This window comes from Spermophilus citellus, assembly GCF_964194105.1.
Source record: "Spermophilus citellus genome assembly, chromosome: 4".
In the NCBI taxonomy this organism is placed as follows: Eukaryota; Metazoa; Chordata; class Mammalia; order Rodentia; family Sciuridae; genus Spermophilus; species Spermophilus citellus.
Genome location: NC_138185.1, coordinates 128507566 through 128531858, shown reverse-complemented (window position 1 = coordinate 128531858; position 24293 = coordinate 128507566). Strand labels below are relative to the sequence as shown.

The window sequence follows — 24293 nt, the reverse complement described above, 5'->3', positions numbered from 1 at the left end:
TAGTCCATATAGCTCTACCTCATCCTTTTAAATTTGTTTACAAGTCCCTTGATAAACATTCAGGCTGTTTGCATGTTTTTGCTACACAGTGTGGCAATGAGCATTTTTGTCCAGCTATCCTTGCATCCTACAAGTGGGATTCCTAACTTGTAGCATTTGCTTCTTAAGAGATGCTGCCAAACTATGTCCCCTCTATATTTAATTTGAATAAAAGCTAGCTCAAGTCATCTGATGCCAGGCTATCATGTCCATTATTTTCCTCCTGGGGCCCCTTCCTTGCCCAGTTCCCCATGAATCCTACTAATCCAGTGAGACCAGTTCTCTTTCCCGAGAGAAAGCTGGGAGGCCATGTCAGGTCACCAGCAGGGCCCATTTTGGGCTGTCTTCTCTATCACTGCCACATGTTGTAGGGGTGGAAAGGGGAATGATCCCATTGCTGCCCATTTTAAAGGGCTGGGACCAACAACCCTATACCAGAATACAGGTTTTCAGGAGAGAAGCATAATCAATTGACTTGATTGTATTTTATGGGGCCTTCAGGTGACTATCTGTTTTTATGCTTAGGTGCCACCAAGCATGGACAGCCATGATTGGATGAGAGTATTGAGCTAATGCTAACAGAGCTAATGCTGAGGGAGAACCCAGCCAGGCCTCTGTTCAATCTCCTTGGCCTCTTTATGCAGCATTCCTTCCTCCTGGGCATGGAGCAGGACCCCTTCTGAAATGAGGGTCTATGATCTACTACTGCCCAACAAGACATGGCAGAGAATTTCTTTATGGCCAGCTCCAAGACAGAAAGGCAGGGTGGTTGGGAGTAAGGGAAATTAGAGCAATATTTTTAGGCTTTATAGTTTTCTTTGGGGAAAAGGACTTCTAGTTTCTATAACTTGCCTTGTGGGGAAAGGAAGGAGCAAGAGACAGAGGACAAGAGAAGATCAGAAACTTTGCTTCTGAGGGTGCTTCTGCCTATATCTTGGGGTTTCTGTTGTCTTCTGAGCCCCAACATTTTCAATGAGGAGGACAAGTTCCCATACGATGCAGTGTGACTCTGCCCATTGTTGTGTTGATCTTGCCAAGGAGATGAAACTGACAGGTCCTCTGGGGAGACGAGTCTCCGTCCTCAGTGATGCTGTGGCCACCGATGCACTAAGCCTGCGCTCTCTGGGTACCCTTCTTTACTTTACACCCAGGGCGAAGGTCATTGTTCCCACAAAACATGTCCTCCACGCTAGACCAGCTGAGTTAGGAGGGACTTCCCACCACTGTCATGGACCTTTTCCTGTGCCCGGTCCAACCCTCTTCCCAACACCATCAGATTCCCGTATCATAATCCCAGACCAGCAATTTCTTGTCGGCTCCCCTCAAGGCAGACTCTCCCTCACTTTCCCACTGGATGCTATTCTCCCCATTGGAGCTCTAGGCCGGACACCAGGACTGTTCCAGACACAGGGGATGCAGACAAAACAAAGAGCAAGTTTTCCTGTGTCCAAAATTTGGAGATTGGGGGCAGGTAATAAATAAATACATAAGAAAGATAATATTGGATAATAAATGCTACTGAGACAAGTCAGGAGAGTAAGGGGGGGTGGCTGCCTGGGCTCCTCTCAGTTGGGTTGGGGAAGGCCTATCTTGAAGGCTAGGTGGGAGCCAACCAGAGCCCCAGTGCACAGCGTTAGGGAAGAGTGGTGGGAGGTGGCCTCTGACCGGAGACAGGGCCATGCCACGGTTAAATCCCGTGAAACACCCCTAGGACAATGGCCTCCTCCAGCTTCAACATTCTCAAAACCTAAATCAAGATCTAGGAAGCCTACAAATGGGACTCTTTAATGTGACCGTGTAGATTTTATTATTTTAGTTTTGAATTGCCTTATTTTCACCCAAATACTTCATCATTGTGATAAAATGGGGAGCAGTTCTGGCTTTATGGCCACAGGTTTCTGTCATGTGTTTCACTTTAACACAATCTTACAGAGCTTACCTTTGTTAAAAGAATATTTCTAAGTGAAGACTAAGGTAATTTACTGATAAGTATCTAAATTAACTTTAGCATAAAAATGAAGCCAAAAGGTCAGGAAATGAAAACTCCTTCTTAGTTTTTCCACTGTGCCTTCCTAGACCAGTGATCAGTATCAAAGAGAAAGGCTCATTTTCCCTATTGATGCTTCTCTTGTTTGAAACTACTCCTTCTGCTGTGATCCCCCAGGCAACAAATGAAGCATTGTAAGTCTTTTCTGGTCCCTTCAATGGCTAATTATACATTTTTAAAGACAATAAATTTTGTCCACAGTGCAGCTGATTACATTCATTTATGAAAATGACTAAAAACAGCACATCAATTTTTTTTTCTGTCTGGTTACTTAAGTGATCATCAAAGCCATAATAGAGTACAGTGGACCTGGAATCAGGAAATGTGGAGTTCAGCCTGCTCCCTCTAAAGGCAAACTGTGTGCCCTTGAGTACATGATGGCACCTCTCTAAACCTCTCTTCTTACCTGGGGGAGAATGGATCTGCCTTATATACTTCAACTGGAAGAGTTGTTGGGTGGGGAGGGGCACCTGGGATGCTTCCAAGCCACTGGAAATTTCCAGTTCTTCAACTAGGATGGTATGTGTCATCCTCCAATATCCATGAGGGATTGGTTTAGAACCCTTCAATGATACCCAAGTCTGAGGATATTCAAGTCCTTTATAGACAATGACATAGTATTGCATAGAACCCAGGGCCTTGTGCATGCGAGGCAAGTGCTGTATCACTGAGCTGCATCCCCAGCCCTTCTCCTGTATAATTTAAATCATCTCTAGATTATTTAAAATATTTACATAATACAGTATAAGTGTTACATAAAGGTTATACTATATGTTAATAGAATCATGATGAGAAAATAGATTGTACATGCTCAGTACAGATACATTTTTTTTTTAAATCTGTGGTTAGTTGAATCTGTAGATGCAAAACCCCACAGAGGGCCAAATGTACACGTTTCTTATGTTGTTCATCTTTAAATTGTTCATACACATTTTATAGATTTGTAATGTGTTTGGTATATATCATAACAAGTGTCTAAATAAATACCTATTGATATTGAAGGATATGGAAAATTACAATCCCTCAAACAATGTGACCCAGGAATAAGGAGGAAGAAGGCAAAACATTGATCCTTCCCCAGTAAATTCTTTCCGGGTGGCAAGACAATCCCTGGGAAGGAGGCAAACATCAATTCTAAAATGGCAGTCCCTGGAAAGAGGACAAATATTGATCCTTTCCCAGTAAATTCTTTCCCAAGGACAATAGACCCTGGAGGAAGAAGCCAAACATTGATCCTTTCCCAGTACAATGACCCCTGGCACAAAAAGATAAACACTGGACCCCCCCATATTTGCCCAGTAAAAACAAGGTTCAAATTCTCACAACCTGTTTCCTGAATGCCCAAATTGACACATTCTGTGGGGAGCCATTCTCACACGTGACTGGGCAACTCCCGGATTGGGTCTGAGGCGCTCTGGCTAAACTGTGTCAGAGCTTTCTTGACCCTCTCCTGGTGCGAGAGCCTGTCAGTGTGGGGGTGTGACTTGACCACTGACCCTGGGGCCAATCACTGACCCTGACCTTGGAGTGCTTCCCCCCTCAACCTTCATTGGATGGAATTCTCCCCTGAATTTCTTGTTCCCCAATAAAAGGCTACTCCCTGGCGTGCTCTCTCTCTCTCTCCTGCTAGCCCTGAGTAATCCCTGCTGCCCTACCGGGTGGTTCGAGGTGGAAGTCAGGGGGAGAGCCATCTCGGACCTGGTCATAGAAAAAGGTAACTGAGTCTGTGTGTTTATTTGATCTCACTAGCTAACTTTTATGCCAAGAACCTCTTTAATGAAACCAGTGCGCTGGTCGCATGGTGGAAACATTCTATCGATGAAGCCACCTCTCAGTGTAATCTATAAAAACCCAGATTCTTCTTGTAACCAGAGGCCATTTTCTACCCAGAAAGTGAGCCCCTCTGATACCTGACTCCACTACTGCATAAAAGGCAGCGCTGGACCAGGAAGTCTGCTTTCACTATGGTACCAAAACCATTTTGGTTATTTTCACTTACATTCATACATGGCAAAAAGTAAACACAGTGTGAGTTTTCCTCTGGACTCCTAGCAAGTGGATTCAACGTAGATAAAAGGCAAAATCACTTTTCTCCTCACATCAAAACATGTTCTTTTGAAAATAGTTTAATTGAAAGAGTAATCAGTGAACATTTGAATAAAACAAAGGACAAAACAGCTCTCTTCCCCCTGACCCTCTATTCCCACTCACTTGAGGCTTTTTAGTGGTCTCCAGAAATATTCTAGAAAGCCAAAAATGAAAATCAGCAAGAGAGAAGCATGTAGAAACATTTGTGTGTGCACCACTGTTTTTCCATAAATGAAAGTATATTATACATGCTATTTTGTACTTTGCATTTTACTAATTTTCTTAGAGATCTTTCAGATCAGTCTATGGATCTAACATGATCAAACTTGGTTTTAGGGAACAGTGCAGAGAACGGTAGGGGTAGACAGTGGATGTGGGAGAACCAGATATCAGGCTAATACCAACGTGACTGGTAGTTATCCAAGGTGAGTAGGCAGGCTCCACATGGCATGAGAATCACTGCCGCCAAAGCACAGGTTCTGCATGCCAGGGATTGAGCTAGCCCAACCCTCAAGGTAGGTGCTTATGTTATTTGAGTTTTTAGAAAAGGAAACAAAAGTGTCAAGAGGTTGAATATCTCAGCTGCGTTCTCCCCTTTGATAAGTGCGTGCTTCTAACCACTAAGCTCACCACTCTCTTTATTCAGGCCCACAGACGGACCCTTCAGAGGCAGGATGGTCAACTAATTACACTGGTGAAAACTGGATTTGGTGATTCCCTCGCCATCCTCTATCTTCTCAGAAGTTGATAGAAATCTAGGAAATTCTATCTGTGATGTTAATAGATGAGCACTCACATCAAATGTTGTTAGATCTTCTAAAGGGTTCTTTTCAGTTTTAAGTCAACCCTTTTCCTCAAAATTCTGCACATTCTCCTGAAGTTACTTGGTGGATTTTTATCGTTACTTTCTGCTTGATTGAATAAAGGGCAAATTCAGGGCCCAATGCCTACTGACTGCTGTTCATCGCCCTCTCTCCTCTGCAGATCCGAGTGATGGTGGACCTCTGCAACAGCACCCAGGGCATCTGCCTCACAGGTAAGCTGGCCGCTACTGACCCAGCTGCTCACTCAGCCAATACCTGTGCTAGCCAAAAGGCAGTGGCAGAGTGAACACAGGAGCATTTTATGTTGTAAAAATACATGTTGGTTTACTTGTACCAGGTGTTTTTACTGAGCTAAAAGCCAATTATAATATAATTATAAAAATTATAATAAGTTCTGGTATTGCCATAGAAATACAGCCATGGAAAATAATTAGGCCTTGGGTAATTAGAAACGTGGGGTACCTTGAACCAGGGCCATAGATATTTCCCCCATTCCCATTAGTTTTAAAAGGGGAAAGACCTTGTAAAATGGTAGAGTTCTTGTACATGAGAAATAGAGTTCTCTTATCAGGAGTAATTCTCTCCTTGCATCATACATATAGCATGAACAGGAAGGTCTGGAAGCCAATTTCTAAGTAGTCAAGAGATGCTTTTTTCTCCCCTGGTACCAGGGATTGAATCCAGGGGCACTTAACTACTGAACCACATCCCCTTTTTAACTTTTTATTTTGAGACAGGGTCTTGCTAAGTTGCTTATGGCCTTGCTAAATTGCCGAGGCTGACTTTGAACTTACTTTTTATGAAGAATTTTCTGTGAGGTTCGAACCATGTGCTCAGTGGGCCTGGAGGTTGGCCACATACTGCACCCCTCCACCACATGCATCACTGACATAGAGAACAGAGAAAAGGCACAAGCTGGGGGCACGTCAAGACTTGGGACAAGGAATGGCTGATGGAAGGGTAGGTTTTGAGACGATTTTCTAAATCTGAGTGTGAAAGAAATCTGTATCTCACCTTCTGAAGGAGAATCCTGCCTTCAGAAGGTGAGAGCAGAGAGAAACACAGGCAGCAGAGCAGTCACCCAAGTCCAGTAAGGCTCTGGCCAGGCCAGAGAAGGGCCTAGCAGCCTGACCTCAGACATGGCAGCTCCTGCCCCTCTAAAGTGAAGGGAGCTCTCAGATCAGGCGAGGCGGGCAGCAACCAAAGGAGGCAGATTTAAAAAGGGCTGCCAAATGAGGCTTTATTGAGATATCACTCCTGGGCCGAACTCCATCAGACCCACAGAGTGGACAGGAGAAGGGTCTGAGGACACTGACCAGACTGGACTTTTATGGGGCTTACAGCAGGAAGGGAAGGCGTTGGGACAGGAAAAGGTGTTTTTAGGGTCTCTTGTCCCTTTGGAGTTGGTCAGGGGAGTTGGCTGAACTCCTGGATTGGCCAGGGGATCCTGCTGATTGACAGGCGTTAGTCAGGAGAACTCACTGATTGACAGGCATTTCCACCAGTGCCTGATTGATGTTCCTTTCCTGCGCGGGCTGCTTTGTTCTAAGTCGTCAGCAAGTCGCCACCATCGACCTAACAGGAGCATTCTAAGGAAATCATTTTTACATTAAAGCAATGTCTGCAAAATTATGAAGCCAGCTGGAGCTTTCCTTGGGCCTCAGAAGTTTATGACCTCAGGCTCTGGGGAGGCCACATCAGCACTTCACTCTGCTGAGACACCCTGCTCAATCTGTGCCTGGCTTTAAGCCATTGTCTGCAGTATTCTCCCCAGTTCCTCTCATTGCCTGACACACATTAACAACACAATGTGCGAGTTTTGTTGAAGGGAGAAATCTGTGGCTTATGTAAGGAGTGAATGAAGGAGAGAGCTTCCCTCTGGGAGCCCCAAGTCCAAGCTCACTCTCATTTGCTTCTTTTGGCCTCAGAGCAAAAAAAACTATCATCTTGGGGCTTCTTGGGAAATTCTAATTGAATTACTCAAGTCACATTTTGTCCCTCACAGAAAATTAAATATCTTCCGAACAGCTTGGTCCTTTGTTCGGAGACTCTAGTGGTTTAAGCACCTTTCTTCCATCTCTGGAAGGGCCTTTTCAGAGCTCCCAGGTGTGACAGTAATGAGTACTAGAGAAATGTTCAGATGGATGAAATGACAGGCACAAAAGCCTCGTTGAGAGGCACAGGAAAATCCCCTTCCCTTCCGACTGGTACAGTGGCCGACCTGAGAGCCGGGCTTGGTGGTGAAAGCACAGGATGGAGCTCCAGAGACCACTTAGGGGAGGGTGATGGGGAGCAGGGAACTGCATCCCTGCTGGAAATGGGTTGAGCAGGCGATTCTTTAGCACTTCAAAATGCTTTTCAAAAGCCAGCACTCCTTCTTTCATGTTAGCTTGGGATTGAGCCTCCTTTTTACACAGAAATCTCTTCAATTTAAAAGTTTGATGTGAAAAGTACAAATTGCAAAGTGAGAAGATGACTTGGGATAGACCCTACTGCCTGCATTTGAGGGGGTGGTAGATGACAGGACCCAGGACTGAAATGGGCAACTTGAAGAATGGGCAGAGAGCCTTGGTCCCTAGGTGCAAGAGGATGCTGGGCAGAAAGGTTCTCCAGGGCAGACCCTGGGCTTGGGCCCCAGAGCAAGATCTAGCTTTTACACTAGATTCATCTCTTAAGAAGCAAATGTGGAAGCCAGGAATGGAGCTCAGTGGTACAGCACGAGCTTAGTGTTTGTAAGGCCCTGGGTTCAATCCCCACCAGCACACAAAAATAAAAAGTAAATAAAACTGGACATGGTGGCACATACCTGTAATGCTAGCAACTTGGGAAGCTGAGGCAAGAGGATTGCAAGATCGAGAACAGCCTGGGCAACTTTGTGAGACCCTGTCTCAAAATAAAATAATAAGGCCTAGAGATATATGTCATGATAGAGCACTTCTGGGTTAAATCCCCAGTACATCAATCAATCAATCAATGCAGGTGCATGTAACTGGGGGCTAGTCTAGCTATGACCATGAAACCCTGTTCCTGTTCCATTTCTTTGCCTCAGCTATAGTTGCTCTGGAGATACTGTGTAGTTTGTATAGCCTGTGACATCTCAGGGTGAATAGGGAGGGAAATTCCCTAACTGCAGTGGTTATGTGTTTTCCTGGTGCAAAATTTGTCAAACAACATATGACATATGCTTTTCTGGGTGCATCTTACTGCCAGACCCAAGTTTTCTTGGGAACCCAGAAACATATCTTCTGGAAGAACAGATGGCTTGAAAAAGACAGGATCTTCAGTTATTCTTTTCTCTGAAAACATGTCTGAACTAGCATGTGGCCCAAACTGCTCATTGGGGGCAGAGGCACTTCAGATCCACAGTGCCCATTCTCCTTGCATCTAAGTGACCCTGATCCAGTGATGGCACTTGTCACTACTCCCTTATTTCCTAAGTTGGGCAACTTGAGGAATCAGCAGAGAGCCTTGATCTGCAGGCCCAAGAAGATGTCAGTCGGGGAAAGTTTGCCAGGGCAGACATCAGGCAAACATCAGTGATGGATCTTGATTGCTACTGAGCATGGCCTAGTGACATTCTTTTCTGGAATTCCAGGAAGCTACTACTAATTGATTAGAAGTGCCTCTTAAAACCGATTCATACTGCTGTTCATACTCTAATTTTTTAAGGACACCATGGCCTTTGCCCAGAATTTAAATGTATCCAGTAAACGAGATTGATCTGAAGTTTCATGTCCCAGTTTAATGGGACATGTGAAGAAAGATACCTTGTCGGATGTGGCAGCACATATTTGTAATCTCAATGACCTGGGAGCCTGAGGCAAGAGGATTACAAGTGTGAGGCCAGCCTCAGCAACATAGTAACACTGTGTTTCAAAATGTAAAAACAAATAAAAAGGTCTGGTGATGTAGCCCAGTGGTAGAATGTCCTTGAATTTAATCCCCAGTAACCCCACTACTACCCCCACCAAAAGAAAGAAAGATACTTTTCCAAGCCAGGTGCCCCAGGGCTGGCCCAATAGGTAATGACAGGGCAACTGCAGAGGGTGTCCCAGGGAAAATGGGGTAAGGATGAAGGCCTCAGAGCTGTAGCCTTGGTAAATGAATGGACAGGCCAAACTCAGCTGGTGTCTCAGATTGGTGTTTCACCCAACTAGATCTCCTGACCAAACCAGAAGGCTGTTTTAGTATTAGTGAGTTCAGCCCCCCCAGTGTGAGCTTGGGCCCTCTCTGGCCATCCCTTAAGTAGAGCCAAGTTTGTCTCTCACAGGAAAGAGACCACACCCACTCTGACCCTGAGACTGAAGCTAGGGCCTACAAGAAGGCTGAGTCCCAGGGAGTCCTTGCTAGGGAGAAAGAGGAGGGGAGAATCAGGACGACAGTCCTCCAAACCTGGTTCCGTAAGGTTTACAGGCCTGTATCTTTCACTAGCTCTTTCTGAATGTGCAGACCCAGCCCTCACTTGAATGTTTCTCTTTGGTTTTGTTTGACTTCTTTATTTCCTATATCTTCCCAAGACTTGGAGAAATATGTAGCTACTTCTTCCATGGTCATGCTCTGCTAAACAGGTGCCTTGGGTAGGGAGCACCTTGTTGGAAATCATTCCAGAGTGAATAGAGGCTGCTGGCGGGAGACCAGAGATACTCAGAGGTGATTCTCTTCCCCTCGATTTGGAATTGCCATGGTGGGAAGAGACAGGCAGCAGCATTCCACAGCCCTGCATGTTAGCCACTGGCCAGGCCTGCTCTTGATAATAATGAGACTCATATGTCCTTATTATTACTTCCCACTAACTGAGGTGCCTGTATTTCTTATCTCAGTTAAGATTTTTCTGTTAGATAATAGGAAAAATGCATTAGAACTTATGAGAGGAAAAAAATGTGAGATGTCAAATTATTATAAAGTGATAGGAATACATTTGTCAGGATAAGTTAGGCAATGATTGGGTAACAAACTAAAACCTCAGGGGCTGGGAATGTGGCTCAAGCAGTAGTGCGCTTGCCTGGCACGCGCGGGGCGCTGGGTTCGATCCTCAGCACCACATACAAATAAAATAAAGATGTTGTGTCCACCGCGGGGGGTGGGGGGGGAAGCAAACTAAAACCTCAGTGGCTTAATGCAACAAAGACTATTTCTCACTCCATAAAGTCCAGTGATGTTTGGGTGACTCTCCCAGGAAGTCCTGGTGACTCAGGGATCCAGGCAGCTGCCCTCTTGCAGCCCCATCACTTCAACAATAAGGTTACCCCTCCAAGAAGAGAGACGACCAATGGATGGCACTTGGGGCTCTCATAGGCCAACCTGGAAATTTCTCACTTCCCCACAATGAGTCTCCCTAGCCAGGGACCCCTCATTCACAAGGATTCCTTTAAGGAGTTGTTGATGGTAACTAATTATTTTTCCAGAAAATTTTTACATCACATCAGAGGGCCCGTTAATATCTGCATCCTAATCATCTGTGATGTTTGGTAAAAATGCAAGTTCCTGGGCCTCTAATTAGAATCTCCAGACCTGACCAAGGGACCTGCATTGAAACTAGCATTGCAGGAGATTCCGTAGATTCATACAGTAGGAACTGGAGCTAGGAAGTCAGTGGAGCTATGTCAGGGAAACTTAATCCAAATGCTTCCCTACCGAGAGGCCCTTGGTCAGGGCTAATGTGTCCTAAACATGCAGCTCCAACCTGAGCTTTCATTACATCCTCACCCCATAGACATAGTCACTGGGCTCTCTGGGAACTCCTGAAACCTACAGTCAATCTTGCTCCTTGCAGTCAAATTGTCCTACCAATCTGTGCAATGGAATGTGCCTGCATCTGTAGCCAGGAATGATGATTAATTAATTTCTTCTGACCTGTGTTCACTGTCCACACCACCCTTTCCACACCACCCCTTTTCCAGTGTGTGTGTGTGTGTGTGTGTGTGTGTGTGTGTGTGCACCACCTGGTGGTTAAGTCAAGTAGCCACAGGCTGCACTGGCTAGAGAATTGGAAGCCATTTTCAGCAAAGCATTTTGACCTGAAATGCAACTGTCTGTATTAAAAGCATACCCTCCAACACCTATCCATCTGAGAGTCCCTATGTCCCAGCCTCTATCCATCAGTCATCCTCTAGTTATCTGAGAGGAATCTTACACAATCTTGCTCATTCCACTGAAATACTTCTTGAATTTTTAGCTTTGCCACTCTGTGGTCACCAGATTTATCCCAACCTTATCCCTGATTTTAATTAGAGAGATTTGTTTATTTCCTCTGCAGTTACTCCCTTATCTTTGTGTCGCTCCGTGTCTCTCTATGTCTCTCTCATCTTAGTCCAAATGATTCTCTTTGATGTCTAACTACAAAGAGGGTCTCAAACCCACACTGATCTCCAGCATCAACCCCCTGCTGAAGAACCTGCTGTAGATCCCCATTTCCTCTCAGAGAGAGTCCACATCTTACAGTCTACACCTTCTGGCATGGCAGTCAAGTGCTTCTATTGCCCAGCCACCTGTGTTCTGACTTAGCCTCATCTCTTACCCATCTAGCTTGGCCAATCCTCTTCCTTTCTCCCACCTGAATCTCCCAGGTTCTGACCTCTGGACCTGTGCTGCTAACTCTGATGCTGTGTGTGGAATGCCTGGCTCTTAACCTACAGCTGTCTTAGGCTCACCATTTCTTCAGGGTCATAGCTCAAGGCTCACTGTCTTGGGAAGTCTTCTCAGACCGTTGTATGGCTAGACTGCCCCAGCACCCCTTTGGGGAAGGGGTTACCTCTCTGTAGCTCTCTCATGCTGCATTGTGGTTTCAAAGGGTCCACCTTCCTCACACGGGCTATAGGCACAGAAGACACAGGGCCTGAGATTCCTTGGTAGAGTTTGGTGCATGTAGTAAGTGCTTAGTAAATGCTTGTTTTCTGAATGGTCATAGGCTTGGATTTGTGGAAGACCTTTCCACTCTGATATTGATACTCATTATATGTGGTCTGAAGAAACAAAAGCAATTCACCTCCTCTTGTTACAGCCTCACGGACTTGTCTGATTGTTCAAGTAGACACGCTGGTAATAAGACACTCCTATCTGTGGAAGCAAAATCTTTTTTTTTTCCTGGTTACATGTAAATGATTCATCCAAGTCCCTTAGATCCTTAGGTAATTTCACATTAAAGGAAAATGTTTGTTACCTGATCTGAGCCCTCAAGTTTTCTCAGGCTATTTCATGCAACAAATAGAAATCTAGCAAGCCAGCATCTGCTGGTGATACCCCCAGAGGCCAGCTGGCTGCCCAGGAAAGAGGCTTCCAGCCCTCCAATGACAGCAGTGGGTGGGCTGAGCTCATGGCTGAGCCCCTGTGCCAGGGCTGCACAAGAGCCCACCTGCACTGTCACTCACCTCAATTAGGTCGGCTGCTTCCGAAATTATTCTTGGTCTCTTAAAACTTTTCTTTTTTTTTCTCTTGGCATGGGCCACATTTTATTTTTTTTTAAAAGAACCTCAGTTAATGTTTTCTTTTTCTTTTTTTTTATTGGTTGTTCAAAACATTACAAAGCTCATGACATATCATCTTTCATACATTTGACTCAAGTGGGTTATGAACTCCCATTTTTACCCCAAATACAAATTGCAGAATCACATCGGTTACACATTCACATTTTTACATAATGGCATATTAGTGACTGTTGTATTCTGCTACCTTTCCTATCCCCTACTATCCCTCCTCCCTTCCCCTCCCATCTTCCCTCTCTACCTCATCTGCTGGTGTTCAATTCTCTCCCTTGTTTCCCCCCCCTTTCCCCTCACAACCTCTTATATGTAATTTTGTGTAACATTGAGGGTCTCCTACCATTTCCATATGATTTACCTTCTCTCTCCCTTTCTCTCCCCCCATTCATCTCTGTTTAATGTTAATCTTTTCCTCATGCTCTTCTTCCCTGTTCTGTTCTTAGTTGCTCTCTTTATATCAAAGAAGACATTTGGCATTTGTTTTTTAAGGATTGGCTAGCTTCGCTTAGCATAATCTGCTCTAATGCCATCCATTTCCCTGCAAATTCCATGATTTTGTCATTTTTTAGTGCTGCGTAATACTCCATTGTGTATAAATGCCATATTTTTTTTATCCATTCATCTATTGAAGGGCATCTAGGTTGGTTCCACAGTCTAGCTATTGTGAATTGTGCTGCTATGATCATTGATGTGGCAGTATCCCTATAGTACACTCTTTTAAGATCCTCAGGGAAGAGTCCGAGTAGGGCGATAGCTGGGTCAAATGGTGGATCCATTCCCAGCTTTCCCAGGAATCTCCATACTGCTTTCCAAATTGGCCTCACCAATTTGCAGTCCCACCAGCAATGTACAAGTGTACCCTTTTCCCCACATCCTCGCCAGCACTTGTTGTTGTTTGACTTCATAATGGCTGCCAATCTTACTGGAATGAGATGGTATCTCAGGGTGGTTTTGATTTGCATTTCTCTGACTGCTAGAGATGGTGAGCATTTTTTCATGTACTTATTGATTGATTGTATGTCCTCCTCTGAGAAGTGTCTGTTCAGGTCCTTGGCCCATTTGTTGATTGGGTTATTTGTTATCTTATTGTTTAATTTTTGGAGTTCTTTGTATATTCTGGAAATTAGGGCTCTATCTGAAGTGTGAGGAGTAAAGATTTGTTCCCAGGATGTAGGCTCCCTATTTACTTCTCTTATTGTTTCTCTTGCTGAGAAAAAACTTTTTAGTTTAAGTAAGTCCCATTTGTTTATTCTTGTTATTAACTCTTGGGCTATGGGCGTGCTATTTTAAGGAATTTGGAGCCCGACCCCACAATATGTAGATGGGAGCCAACTTTTTTTCTATCAGGCGCAGAGTCTCTGATTTGATATCAAGCTCTTTGATCCATTTTGAGTTAACTTTTGTGCATGGCGAGAGAAAGGGATTCAGTTTCATTTTGTTGCATATGGATTTCCAGTTTTCCCAGCACCATTTGTTGAAGATACTATCCTTCCTCCATTGCATGCTTTTAGCCCCTTTATCAAATATAAGAAAGTTGTAATTTTGTGGATTGGTTGTTGTGTCCTCTATTCTGTACCATTGGTCCACCCGCCTGTTCTGGTACCAGTACCATGCTGTTTTTGTTACTATTGCTCTGTAGTACAGTTTGAAATCTGGTATCGCTATACCTCCAGATTCACACTTCCTGCTTAGAATTGCTTTTGCTATTCTGGGTCTTTTGTTTTTCCATATGAATTTCATGATTGCTTTATCTATTTCTACAAGAAATGCCGTTGGGATTTTGATTGGCATCGCATTAAACCTGTAGAGAACTTTGGATAATATCGCCATTTTGATGATGTTAGTTCTGCCTATCCATGAACAGGGTACATTTTTCCATCTTCTAAGATCTTCTTCTATTTCTCTCTTTAGGGTTCTGTAGTTTTCATTGTATAAATCTTTTTCACCTCTTTTGTTAGGTTGATTCCCAAGTATCTTATTTTCTTTGAGGATATTGTGAATGGAGTGGTTTTCCTCATTTCCATTTCAGAAGTTTTGTTGCTGATATACAGGAATGTCTTTGATTTATGCATGTTGATTTTATATCCTGCCACTTTGCGGAATTCATTTATTAACTCTAGCAGTTTCTTTGTAGACCCTTTTGGATCTTCTAGGTATAGAATCATGTCATCTGCAAATAGTGATAATTTAAGTTCTTCTTTTCCTATTTTTATGCCTTTAATTTCTTTTGTCTGTCTAATTGCTCTGCCTAGTATTTCAAGAACTAAATTGAATAGAAGTGGTGAGAGAGGGCATCCCTGTCTTGTTCCAGATTTTAGAGGGAATGCCTTCAGTTTTTCTCCATTTAGGATGATGCTAGCCTGAGGTTTAGCATATATAGCTTTTACAATGTTGAGGTAAGTTCCTGTTATCCCTAGTTTTTCTAGTGTTTTGAACATAAAGGGATGCTGTACTTTGTCGAATGCTTTTTCTGCATCTATCGAGATGATCATATGGTTCTTATCTTTAAGTCTATTGATGTGGTGAATAGCATTTATTGATTTCTGTATATTGAACCAGCCTTGCATCCCAGGGATGAATCCTACTTGATCATGGTGCACAATTTTTTTGATATGCTTTTGTATTTGATTCGCCAGGATTTTATTGAGAATTTTTGCATCCAAGTTCATTAGAGATATTGGTCTGTAGTTTTCTTTCTTTGAAGTGTCTTTTTCTGTTTTCGGGATCAGGGTGATGTTGGCCTCATAGAATGAATTTGGAAGAGCTCCTTCTTTTTCTATTTCTTGAAATAGCTTGAAAAGTATTGGTATTAATTCTTCTTTGAAGATTTTGTAAAACTCCGCTGTATATCCATCCAGTCCTAGGCTTTTCTTGGTTGGTAGTCTTTTGATGGCTTCTTCTATTTCTTCCTTTGTTATTGGTCTGTTTAAATTGTGTGTGTCTTCCTGACTCAATCTGGGCAGATCATATGACTTAAGAAATTTATCGATATCTTCACTATCTTCTATTTTATTGGAATATAGGGTTTCAAAATACTTTCTAATTATCTTCTGTATTTCTGTAGTGTCTGTGCCTTTTTCATCCCGTATGTTAGTAATTTGAGTTCTCTCTCTTCTTCTCTTCGTTAGCATGGCTAAGGGCCTGTCGATCTTATTTATTTTTTCAAAGAACCAACTTTTAGTTTTATCAATTTTTTCAATTTTTTTTTTGTTTCAATTTCGTTGATTTCTGCTCTGATTTTAATTATTTCTTGTCTTCTACTACATTTGATGTTGTTTTGCTCTTCCTTTTCTAGGGTTTTGAGGTGTAGTGTGAGTTCATTTATTTGTTGGTTTTTTCTTTTTTTGAGGAAAGAACACCAGGAAATGAATTTCTCTCTTAAAACTGCTTTCATTGTGTCCCATAGATTCTGGTATGTTGTGTCTGTATTGTCATTTATCTCTAAGAATTTTTTTATTTCCTCCTTTATGTCTTCTGTAACCCATTGATCATTCAGTAACATATTGTTCATTTTCCAGGTGATGCAGGATTTTTCCTTCCTTCTTTTATCAATGATTTCCAGTTTCATTCCATTATGATCAGATAAAATGCATGGTATTATCTCCACCCCTGTATATTTACTAAGAGTTGCCCTATGGCATAATATATGGTCTATCTTTGAGTAGGATCCATGTGCTGCTGAGAAGAACGTGTATCCACTTGATGATGGTTGATATATTCTATATATGTCAGTTAAGTCTAGGTTATTGATTGTGTTATTGAGTTCTATAGTTTCTTTATTCAGCTTTTGTCTAGAGGATCTGTCTTATGGCGAGAGCAGTGTGTTGAAGTCACCCATAATTATTGTGTTGTGGTCTATTTGACTCTTGAACTTGAGGAGAGTTTGTTTTCTGAACGTTGCAGCACCATTGTTTGGTACATACAAATTGATAATTGTTATGTCTTGTTGGTGGATGGTTCCTTTTAACAGTATATAGTGTCCTTCTTTATCCCTTTTGATTAACTTAGGTTTGAAGTTGATTTTATTCGATATGAGTATGGCCACTCCTGCTTGCTTCTGAGGGCCATGTGAGTGGTATGATTTTTCCCAACCTTTCACCTTCAGCCTGTGTATGTCTTTTCCTATCATATGAGTCTCCTGAAGGCAGCATATTGTTGGATTTGTTTTTTTAATCCAGGTTACTAGCCTATGTCTCTTGATTGGTGAATTTAGGCCATTAACATTTAAGGTTGCAATTGAAATATGGTTTGTACTTCCAGTCATGTTTATTTATTTATTTATTTGAGTTTGGCTAGTTTTTCCTCTTTGGTTATTTTTCTCCCTCTTTACTGAGATACCTCCCGCTGTTAGTTTTGGGCGCTATTTTTCAATTCCTCTTCTTGTAGTATTTTGCTCAAACTGCTTTGTGGTGCTGGTTTTCTGGCTGCGAATTCTTTTAGCTTTTGTTTATCATGAAATATTTTAATTTCATTGTCAAATCTGAAGCTTAATTTTGCTGGATGCAGTATTCTTGGTTGAAATCATTATTTTTCAGCGTTTGAAATACATTGTTCCAGGATCTTCTCACTTACAAAGTCTGTGATGAAAAATCAGTCATTAACCTAATTGGTTTACCCCTGAATGTAATCTGCCTCCTTTCTCTCGTAGCTTTTAATATTCTCTCCTTGTTCTGTACGTTGGCTATCTTCATAATTATATGTCTTGAAGTTGGTCTATTACGGTTTTGAATGTTTGGGGTCCTGTAGGCTTCCAGGATTTGGCAATCCATTCCATCTTTCATCTCTGGGAAGTTTTCTAGAATTATTTCATTTAATAGGTTGTCCATTCCTTTGGTTTGAATCTCTGTGCCTTCTTCTATCCCGATGACTCTCAAGTTTGGTTTTTTTACGACATCCCATATCTCTTGAATAGATTGCTCGTGAGATTTAAGCATCCTTTCTGTGTTGACTATATTCTTTTCAAGTTGATAAACTTTGTCTTCATTATCTGATGTTCTGACTTCTACTTGATCTAGTCTATTTGTAATATTCTCATTTGAGTTTTTAATTTGGTTTATAGTTTCCTGCATTTCTAGGATTACTGTTTGATTTTTTTTTTTAATCTCTATCTCCTGGTAAAGCTTGTTCTTTGCCATTTGAATTTGTTTGTTTAATTCGTTTTCAAAATATACTTTCATTGCTTGGACTTGCTGTCTCATGTCTTCTCTAATATTCTGTTCCATCTGAGTTGGGTATGCCTTGAGTTCTTTCCCTATCTCTGTTTCTGATGCTTCTAGGTCCTCCTGTAGATTTAAGTTGTCCTGCATTGTTTGTAATCCTTTTTTCCCTTGTTTTTTCAAGTTATTCACGTTACTTTCCAGCTCTGTTTGATTGCTGTGTTTCTGCTCTCTCCTATAAATTTGTTGTCTCTCCTTTGTGGTGGTAGACTATGCCTGCTAAAGTGGATTCCTCTGGGAAGGAATTCCGTTGGCCGAACTCCGGTGACATCACCTCTCTGCTATGGTGGGCCCCAGGCTCCTTTCCGGGGTGTCTGAAGGAAGGGGTGGGACTGGTCTGTTTCTAGTTGGTTTCAGCTCCCGGTTGGCTACTTCATGAAGGCCTGGCTATAGACCTCTTCCTAGAGTCTCTGCGCTGTACCTGCTGGGCCGCACCTCGGGGTCTAGCCGCGTGGTCACCGGCAGGCGGGTGGTCTCCAGCCGCCCAGTCGCACGGGCAGCGGGCGGGTGGTTGCCGGCGGGCAGGCGGTCTCTAGCCACCCAGTCGCGCGGGCAGCGGGCGGGCGGTCGCCGGCCGTGGGTCGGTCTCTTAAAACTTAAATTGGTTCGATTGGCCAATGGATCTCTGTTGAATTGTTTTTAAGGCTCTTTTGAACAAATATGATGAACTCTACATAAAGAAATATGAGACCAGTTTCTGAGGGTCAATAGACGAGTAGGACATTTTAAGGACAAAGAGGTGGTTGTGGTGCTAGTTTTCTTTCTCCCACCTGTGTCTTATCACCAAAATTTCTTTTTCTGTTTTAGGTCCACCTGGCCCACCAGGTAAGAGTCTATCAACTTTCCTAGTTCAAGTGGAGGATGTGGGTGGCTGGGCCCTTGGGATCCTTCCAAAGTGACAGAGGTGGGGAGGGAAAGGTGTGGAGGTGACCTGGCCACATCCCATCCTTCTTCAGGCCCTCTCACTGGAGAACCTGCCATCACCATTCCTAACACCTGTCACTTCTTCAGACAGAGAAGGGAGGGAAGAAGCAGGACATGATGTAGAGAAGACGGATGCCCCCCCCAGTTTCACTGGCTAAAGGAATAAAGGAAAGCACATTAACTTCAGTGGAAAAAACAATTTTAAATGTTTATATTTCCGTGTTTTAATGCAGGACCTCCAGGAGTTGATGGGTTACCAGGACACAATGGATCAGACGGACAGCCTGGTCCAGAGGGCCCAAAAGGCGAAAAAGGAGCAAATGGAAAAAGAGGAAAAATGGGTATTTTGGCAACTCTTTGAATTAATTTCCCTATTTCTTATTTGTTTGTTTGTTGTTTGTACAAGGGATTGAACTCAAGGGTGCTTAACCACTGAGTTTTTAATATTTTATTTAGAGACAGAGTCTCTCTGAGTTGCTTAGGGCCTTACTAAGTTGCTGAGGCTGGCTTTGAACTCATTGTCCTGCCTCAGCCTCCCAACCTGCTAGGATTACAGGCATGTGCCATCACACCCAGCTTTCTTTATTTCTTGTCTCCATGATTTCACATGGAATAGTCTGAAGCTATGTACAAAGTGAATAGGGCGTTTCATTTTCTGCATGAAAAGTTAACTCCTTCCTGGAAGTCACTGGGATGCCAAGGGCATTCTCTTTGGTTCAACACCATCAGATGTTTATGTCAAACTGAAGAGATCATCTCTCCCTGGAATTAATACCCTAATGCCCACCTTTTGACTTTCTCTGATGCATATGGAGGGAGCTGGCCCCCTTGGGAGGATACTCCATGGGCTGTATGACAGCCGTAGGTGTGGACACTTGGTGTTCTTTCAGGGTTCAGCTCCTGTTTTCTCTTCTGTTGCCTCCTTCTTCCAAGAAAGTTCTGTATTTGACTGAAAATTAATAGGCAGATGTTGGCCCCTGGGAGGGATTTCCCTGGCTAGGGGTATAGCTCCAACCACCTGAACAGAAAGGCAGCATCCAGGGCTCCCTTCGGTGGGCATTCAGCTCATAGGGTCCTCTCGTCAGGAGCATTACAAAGAGGTGTCTGGCCTCTCTAGGGGATTCCTCTGCCCTGTTGTGGGTAGCAACATTGCCATCATCTCAGCAAGGACCCAGAGGCACCAAGGTATCAGATGTGTCCAGGGAGCAGAGAGAAGCAGGGGCCCGGGCCAGGGTGGGCAGGTTCTGAAGGGCTATAAGCATCAATCCCAGGGTCCATGGAGAAGCACTGGCAGATTCAGCTGAGGAAATATGTAGAAGAAATACTAGAAAATTCTTTCAAACAGCACAGTTACCCCTTTAAGCACCTGTGCTGTTATTCCCATAAGCAATTTAAATGAGAGCCAATGGAGGAGAAAATTGCTGAGCACCTCTGCCCCTTGGCAAGGTCTACCTGCTTATGTTCCCAGGGGCAGCCCTGTAGATGAAAATGGGTACACACAGTCCAAGACAGCTGAGGCCTCAGAAGGCCAGCAATTACAACTGGAATTACAGAGTAGTGATGGACAATTCCAAGTAGAATAATAATTATAATTATAGATGAACATCGGCATTGAATAATGATGACTATCAGAGTACAGACATTGGATTCATCCTGGGAAGGCTCCAAACGTGTGACCCAGTCCCAAGGATTCAGCAGCGTGTTTGATGAAACAGTCTTGGTGAGAGGGCGCCATGATAGAACTAGGTGTGAGTCAGGTAGGGAAGAGATGGCTTTCAAAAAGATTTCAGTTCAGGAGGCTGAGGCAGGAGGATCACGAGTTCAAAGCCAGCCTCAGCAATAGCGAGGCACTAAGCAACTCAGTGAGACCCTGTCTCTAAATAAAATACAAAATAGGGCTGGGGATGTGGCTCAGTGGTCAAGTGCCCCTGAGTTCACTTCCCATTACTCAAAAAAAACAAAAAGATCTGAGACTGACACCTGGCCTTGGGGAGATATGCTAAGCCTGGAACCCACAACGTAGGAGGGCAGAAAAGAAAAAGTTCATTTATTTATGAAATGTACATTTATGTGGCAGGTACTATTCCAGACACTAGAGCCCAGAAATGACAAAGTAGACAAAACCCTGCCTTTGTGGGACAGAGGTAAATTTCTCCTCTCCCCTCTGAAGGCTCACTGGAGTACATTGACAAAGGCATCAAATGGGAGCAGAGAGGCAGCCACGTGGTGTCATTACCCACTAGCCCAGCATCGCTCAGAAGCTTATATGCCCTTTTTTCAATGGGGAGGGGGATGCTGACAGTTTTGATGGGTTGTCAGTGATTATTGGGGAGAATGAATGGGCCCTTGGGACACACAGACCCCAGCTTGTATAAAGGTTCTCTTTGGGATTTGAAGGTGCCTAAGGAACAGATCTTATAAGGGAAATCCTTCAGGGTGTGCTTGCAGTCCTCAGTCTTCTTCTCTAAGATAGATAACGGGATTTGGGGGTGGGGTGGGAGTGGAAAGCATAGGTGTGCCCCTCTGCAGTCTTCATGTGATAACAGGAATTCCAGACAGAGCCTCTCCCTGCTGTGAGTGGGCAGAAACAAGACAAGCAAAGAGGATCTTGATTCTGAGCCTGTGTTTGAGACCTTAATGTCCTTTACATCAAATTTCTGAGCAAGCCAAAAAAATACCCATACTTAGGAGTATATTGTTCTCAGTGCCCCAACACTTTCATGAAGCTGCCCCTCTAGCTGGAAGAGATGGACGATAAACCAGAATAACCAATAGAAGGTTTGGTCTGCTAATGGTGATGAATGCTGAAGAGGACAGGTAGAGCACCTCTCCAAGGGGAGCATCCCAGCTCCAGACTTGGATGTAGGGAAGCACTTGGGGGCTCAGCATGAGATATGCTGAGTTTGAGATGCCTTGAGATATCTAGGGGGACATGTCAGGGAGCCTTGGAGATATAGCTGGGCAGTTGGAGGAGACCTAAGGGCTTGAGAGGTGCTTAGGAAGTCATGACAGACAACTGGGCATGTGGGCATGAGTGTGGTCACTTAGGAAAGGAGCATGTTAGGACAAGAAAACCTGGTGGGGAGACCTGAGAACTGCAGCATCTAGTGATCATTTAGAAAAGGATCAGCCTAGAGCACTTAGCCTGGCAAGGCCCTGGGTTCAATCCCCAGCACTGAAAAGAAAAATAAATATGTATTTCTATTGAAATAGTAATATTTTAGACACATTGAATGATATAAAAATAGAACATTAAAGTTGAACAGGTGTTGAGTGCTAGTCGGGGAACATTTAGGAACCTTCCGTCTTTGGTGGGGAGGCTGACATTACCAGTGAGCAATCATCCACATTAGAATCAAAAGGTGATGTAGGTTTGGAAGACAGAGCAGGACGCTAGGAGGCACAGTAGTAGAGACAGTGGGGCAGGAGTTTCTGTCTTAGGTCAGACCCAAAGGATGAGAGCAGAGGAGGAGTCCAGAGGGAGGGCACAATATATGCAAATGCCTGGCCATGGGGACTTGGGGAGGGCTGGAGTGCTTGTAGTGAAGTGAAGTTGGAGGTGGGGCCAGGACCTTCTAGGACCTTTCAGCTTAGTATGGGTCTTACTGTCAGCTTCCAGGAAAGCCCTTTAGGATCCTAAGCAGAGATGTGAAATGACTGGGTGTGACTTTAGAGAAGTTAAAGCCGAGAGTAAAAGGATCCTTAGTGGTTTTCCAGGCGGGGGTGGGAGAGGGAGCTGTGGGAGTGCATTCCAGAAAGAGGGAACAACAAGTGCCAAAGGAACTGTGTTCCACAGAGATAGGGACTCATCTGGGGCAGGATGTGCCCTTTAGCAACAATCTTCTGTGCAATAGTAAACAGCCACCACCTACCGTCAGGCTTGCTTGCTACTAAGCGCTGGGTTGCTCATTCTATCCTCATGGCACCACCCAAGGGGGGGATATTTTTGCTAGCTGAGTTCCTTCCAGATGGAGAAACCTTACCTTTCTGTTTCTCAAATAGCCCAAGCCCACCCTTGCCCCAGGGTCTTTGCACTGCTGTGCCCACTGCCCAAATTCCTGCTCCCTGCCCCTCCTCCATGGCTGGCCCTTCCATACTGCAGGACTCAGTTCAGATGTTGCCTCCTCTTCCAAATCATCCCTGCCCTCTCTGTCTATCCTCTGCTCTCTACCAAAACATTATCCTTCCCTGAAATCACCTCAGGGTGTTTATTGTGGCTGTGCTGATGGTCTGAGCCCCTAGGTAGAATGTGAGGTCTGTGGGAGTGGACCGTGTCTGTCTTTATTCTCCCCTCCAGTGCCTGGAATGCCCACTGAAGCTCAATAAATTCATTGTAGGTGGATGGACATCACTTGTCGAACATCAAAAGGCTAGTAAGTGAGTCAAGCAGGGCTTGAATCCAGGTTTCTCTGAGTGCTGGACGCCTGTTCTTACCCATAATATACTCAACTTCCATGCCCAAGAGGCTTGGGCCGGTGGAGCAGCAAGCAGGGTTATTGGAGACACCCAGAGCAGCAGCAAACATGAAAGGAGCCAGGGGCTTGAGAGCTGGAGCAGGTGATCGTTGGAGGATATTGGGCTTCAAACACCCACCCACCTGAGCCTTATTTACTGAGCCTGCCTGGGAAGGCTGGGAGGCTTCCAGTCTTTTAGAGAGGCCTGCAGGATGTTTGTGAGTCATAGCCTGTCAGGGCTGTTTTCATGCCACTTTTCCCTGGGGGACAGAGAAAGGAGTTCTAGGAGAACTGCTTCCATCCCCGACTGACCATGAGGCCTTGGACATGTCATTCCATCCTCAGGGCCCTGACCTCCTCACCCATAGTTAGAGCAGGTGGAGTTACAGCCACTCTACTATGGCTTCCCATTTTAAATATTCCACCATAGTGTCTGTCTAGGGAGGCAGGGACTGTATAGATTTCATTATTTGTCACAGCTATAAGCCAGGCCTCTGCTGAGGTTCAATAAATAATCAATGAATAAGGAATGAATGCATGCATGAGTGAGAACAGAGCACAGCGCCTGTCTGTAAGGGCTTACAAACCTGTTGAAAGAGAATACAAAGTTTACGCACGACACGTAGTCTATAACTATCCTGGTTTGAAGACTGCTTCATACGTCACAGCAGGTAGGGCTTTGGCGCAGGAGTGACTGGGAACCAGCGTGGACACTTGAGAAGATGGTGAGCTTAACGAGCCAGAGTGCAAGACCTCTAGCCTAACAGTTGTTTCCAGGACACAGAAGTATCAAAGACCCTCAGTATCTGACCCTGGAAGCATTAAGAACCATGGTGGGATAGAATGGATCCAGATCTAGAGCACAGGAACTTGGCTCGGTCCTGGCTCTTGCATTTACTAGCTGCGTGCCCTGGAGCAAGTTATTTAGTCACTCAGTGCTGCCTTTACTTGTACCCGTTTGTAAGATAGATAATTATAGCATCAACCCCAGAGTGTTGTTAGGAAGACTAAATGAGTATTCATACGACGTGCTTAGAACAGGATCTGACACACAGTTCAATTCCGTATTAGGGCTAGCTATTATTATTGTTATTGATTCTAAAAATGAAAAAGAATCTTGATTTTAGACCAAAAGGAAAATTTTTTTTTGGCATGTCCAATTTTTTAACTTTTTATTAGTACGTTTTAATTGATACATGATAATTATGCATATTTATGGGGAA

General features: G+C 43.9%; 1 protein-coding gene across 1 annotated transcript in view; it reads left to right on the top strand.

The window, feature by feature from the left end:
• Positions 1-24293, top strand: part of GLDN (gliomedin) — a 74671-nt gene that overhangs the window by 26348 nt on the left and 24030 nt on the right. Inside the window, exons 2-4 of the mRNA XM_081288809.1 lie at positions 5159-5210; positions 18500-18517; positions 18850-18957. Of these exons, the coding sequence (XP_081144935.1) occupies positions 5159-5210; positions 18500-18517; positions 18850-18957 (178 nt within the window). The remainder of the gene's footprint in view (positions 1-5158; positions 5211-18499; positions 18518-18849; positions 18958-24293) is intronic.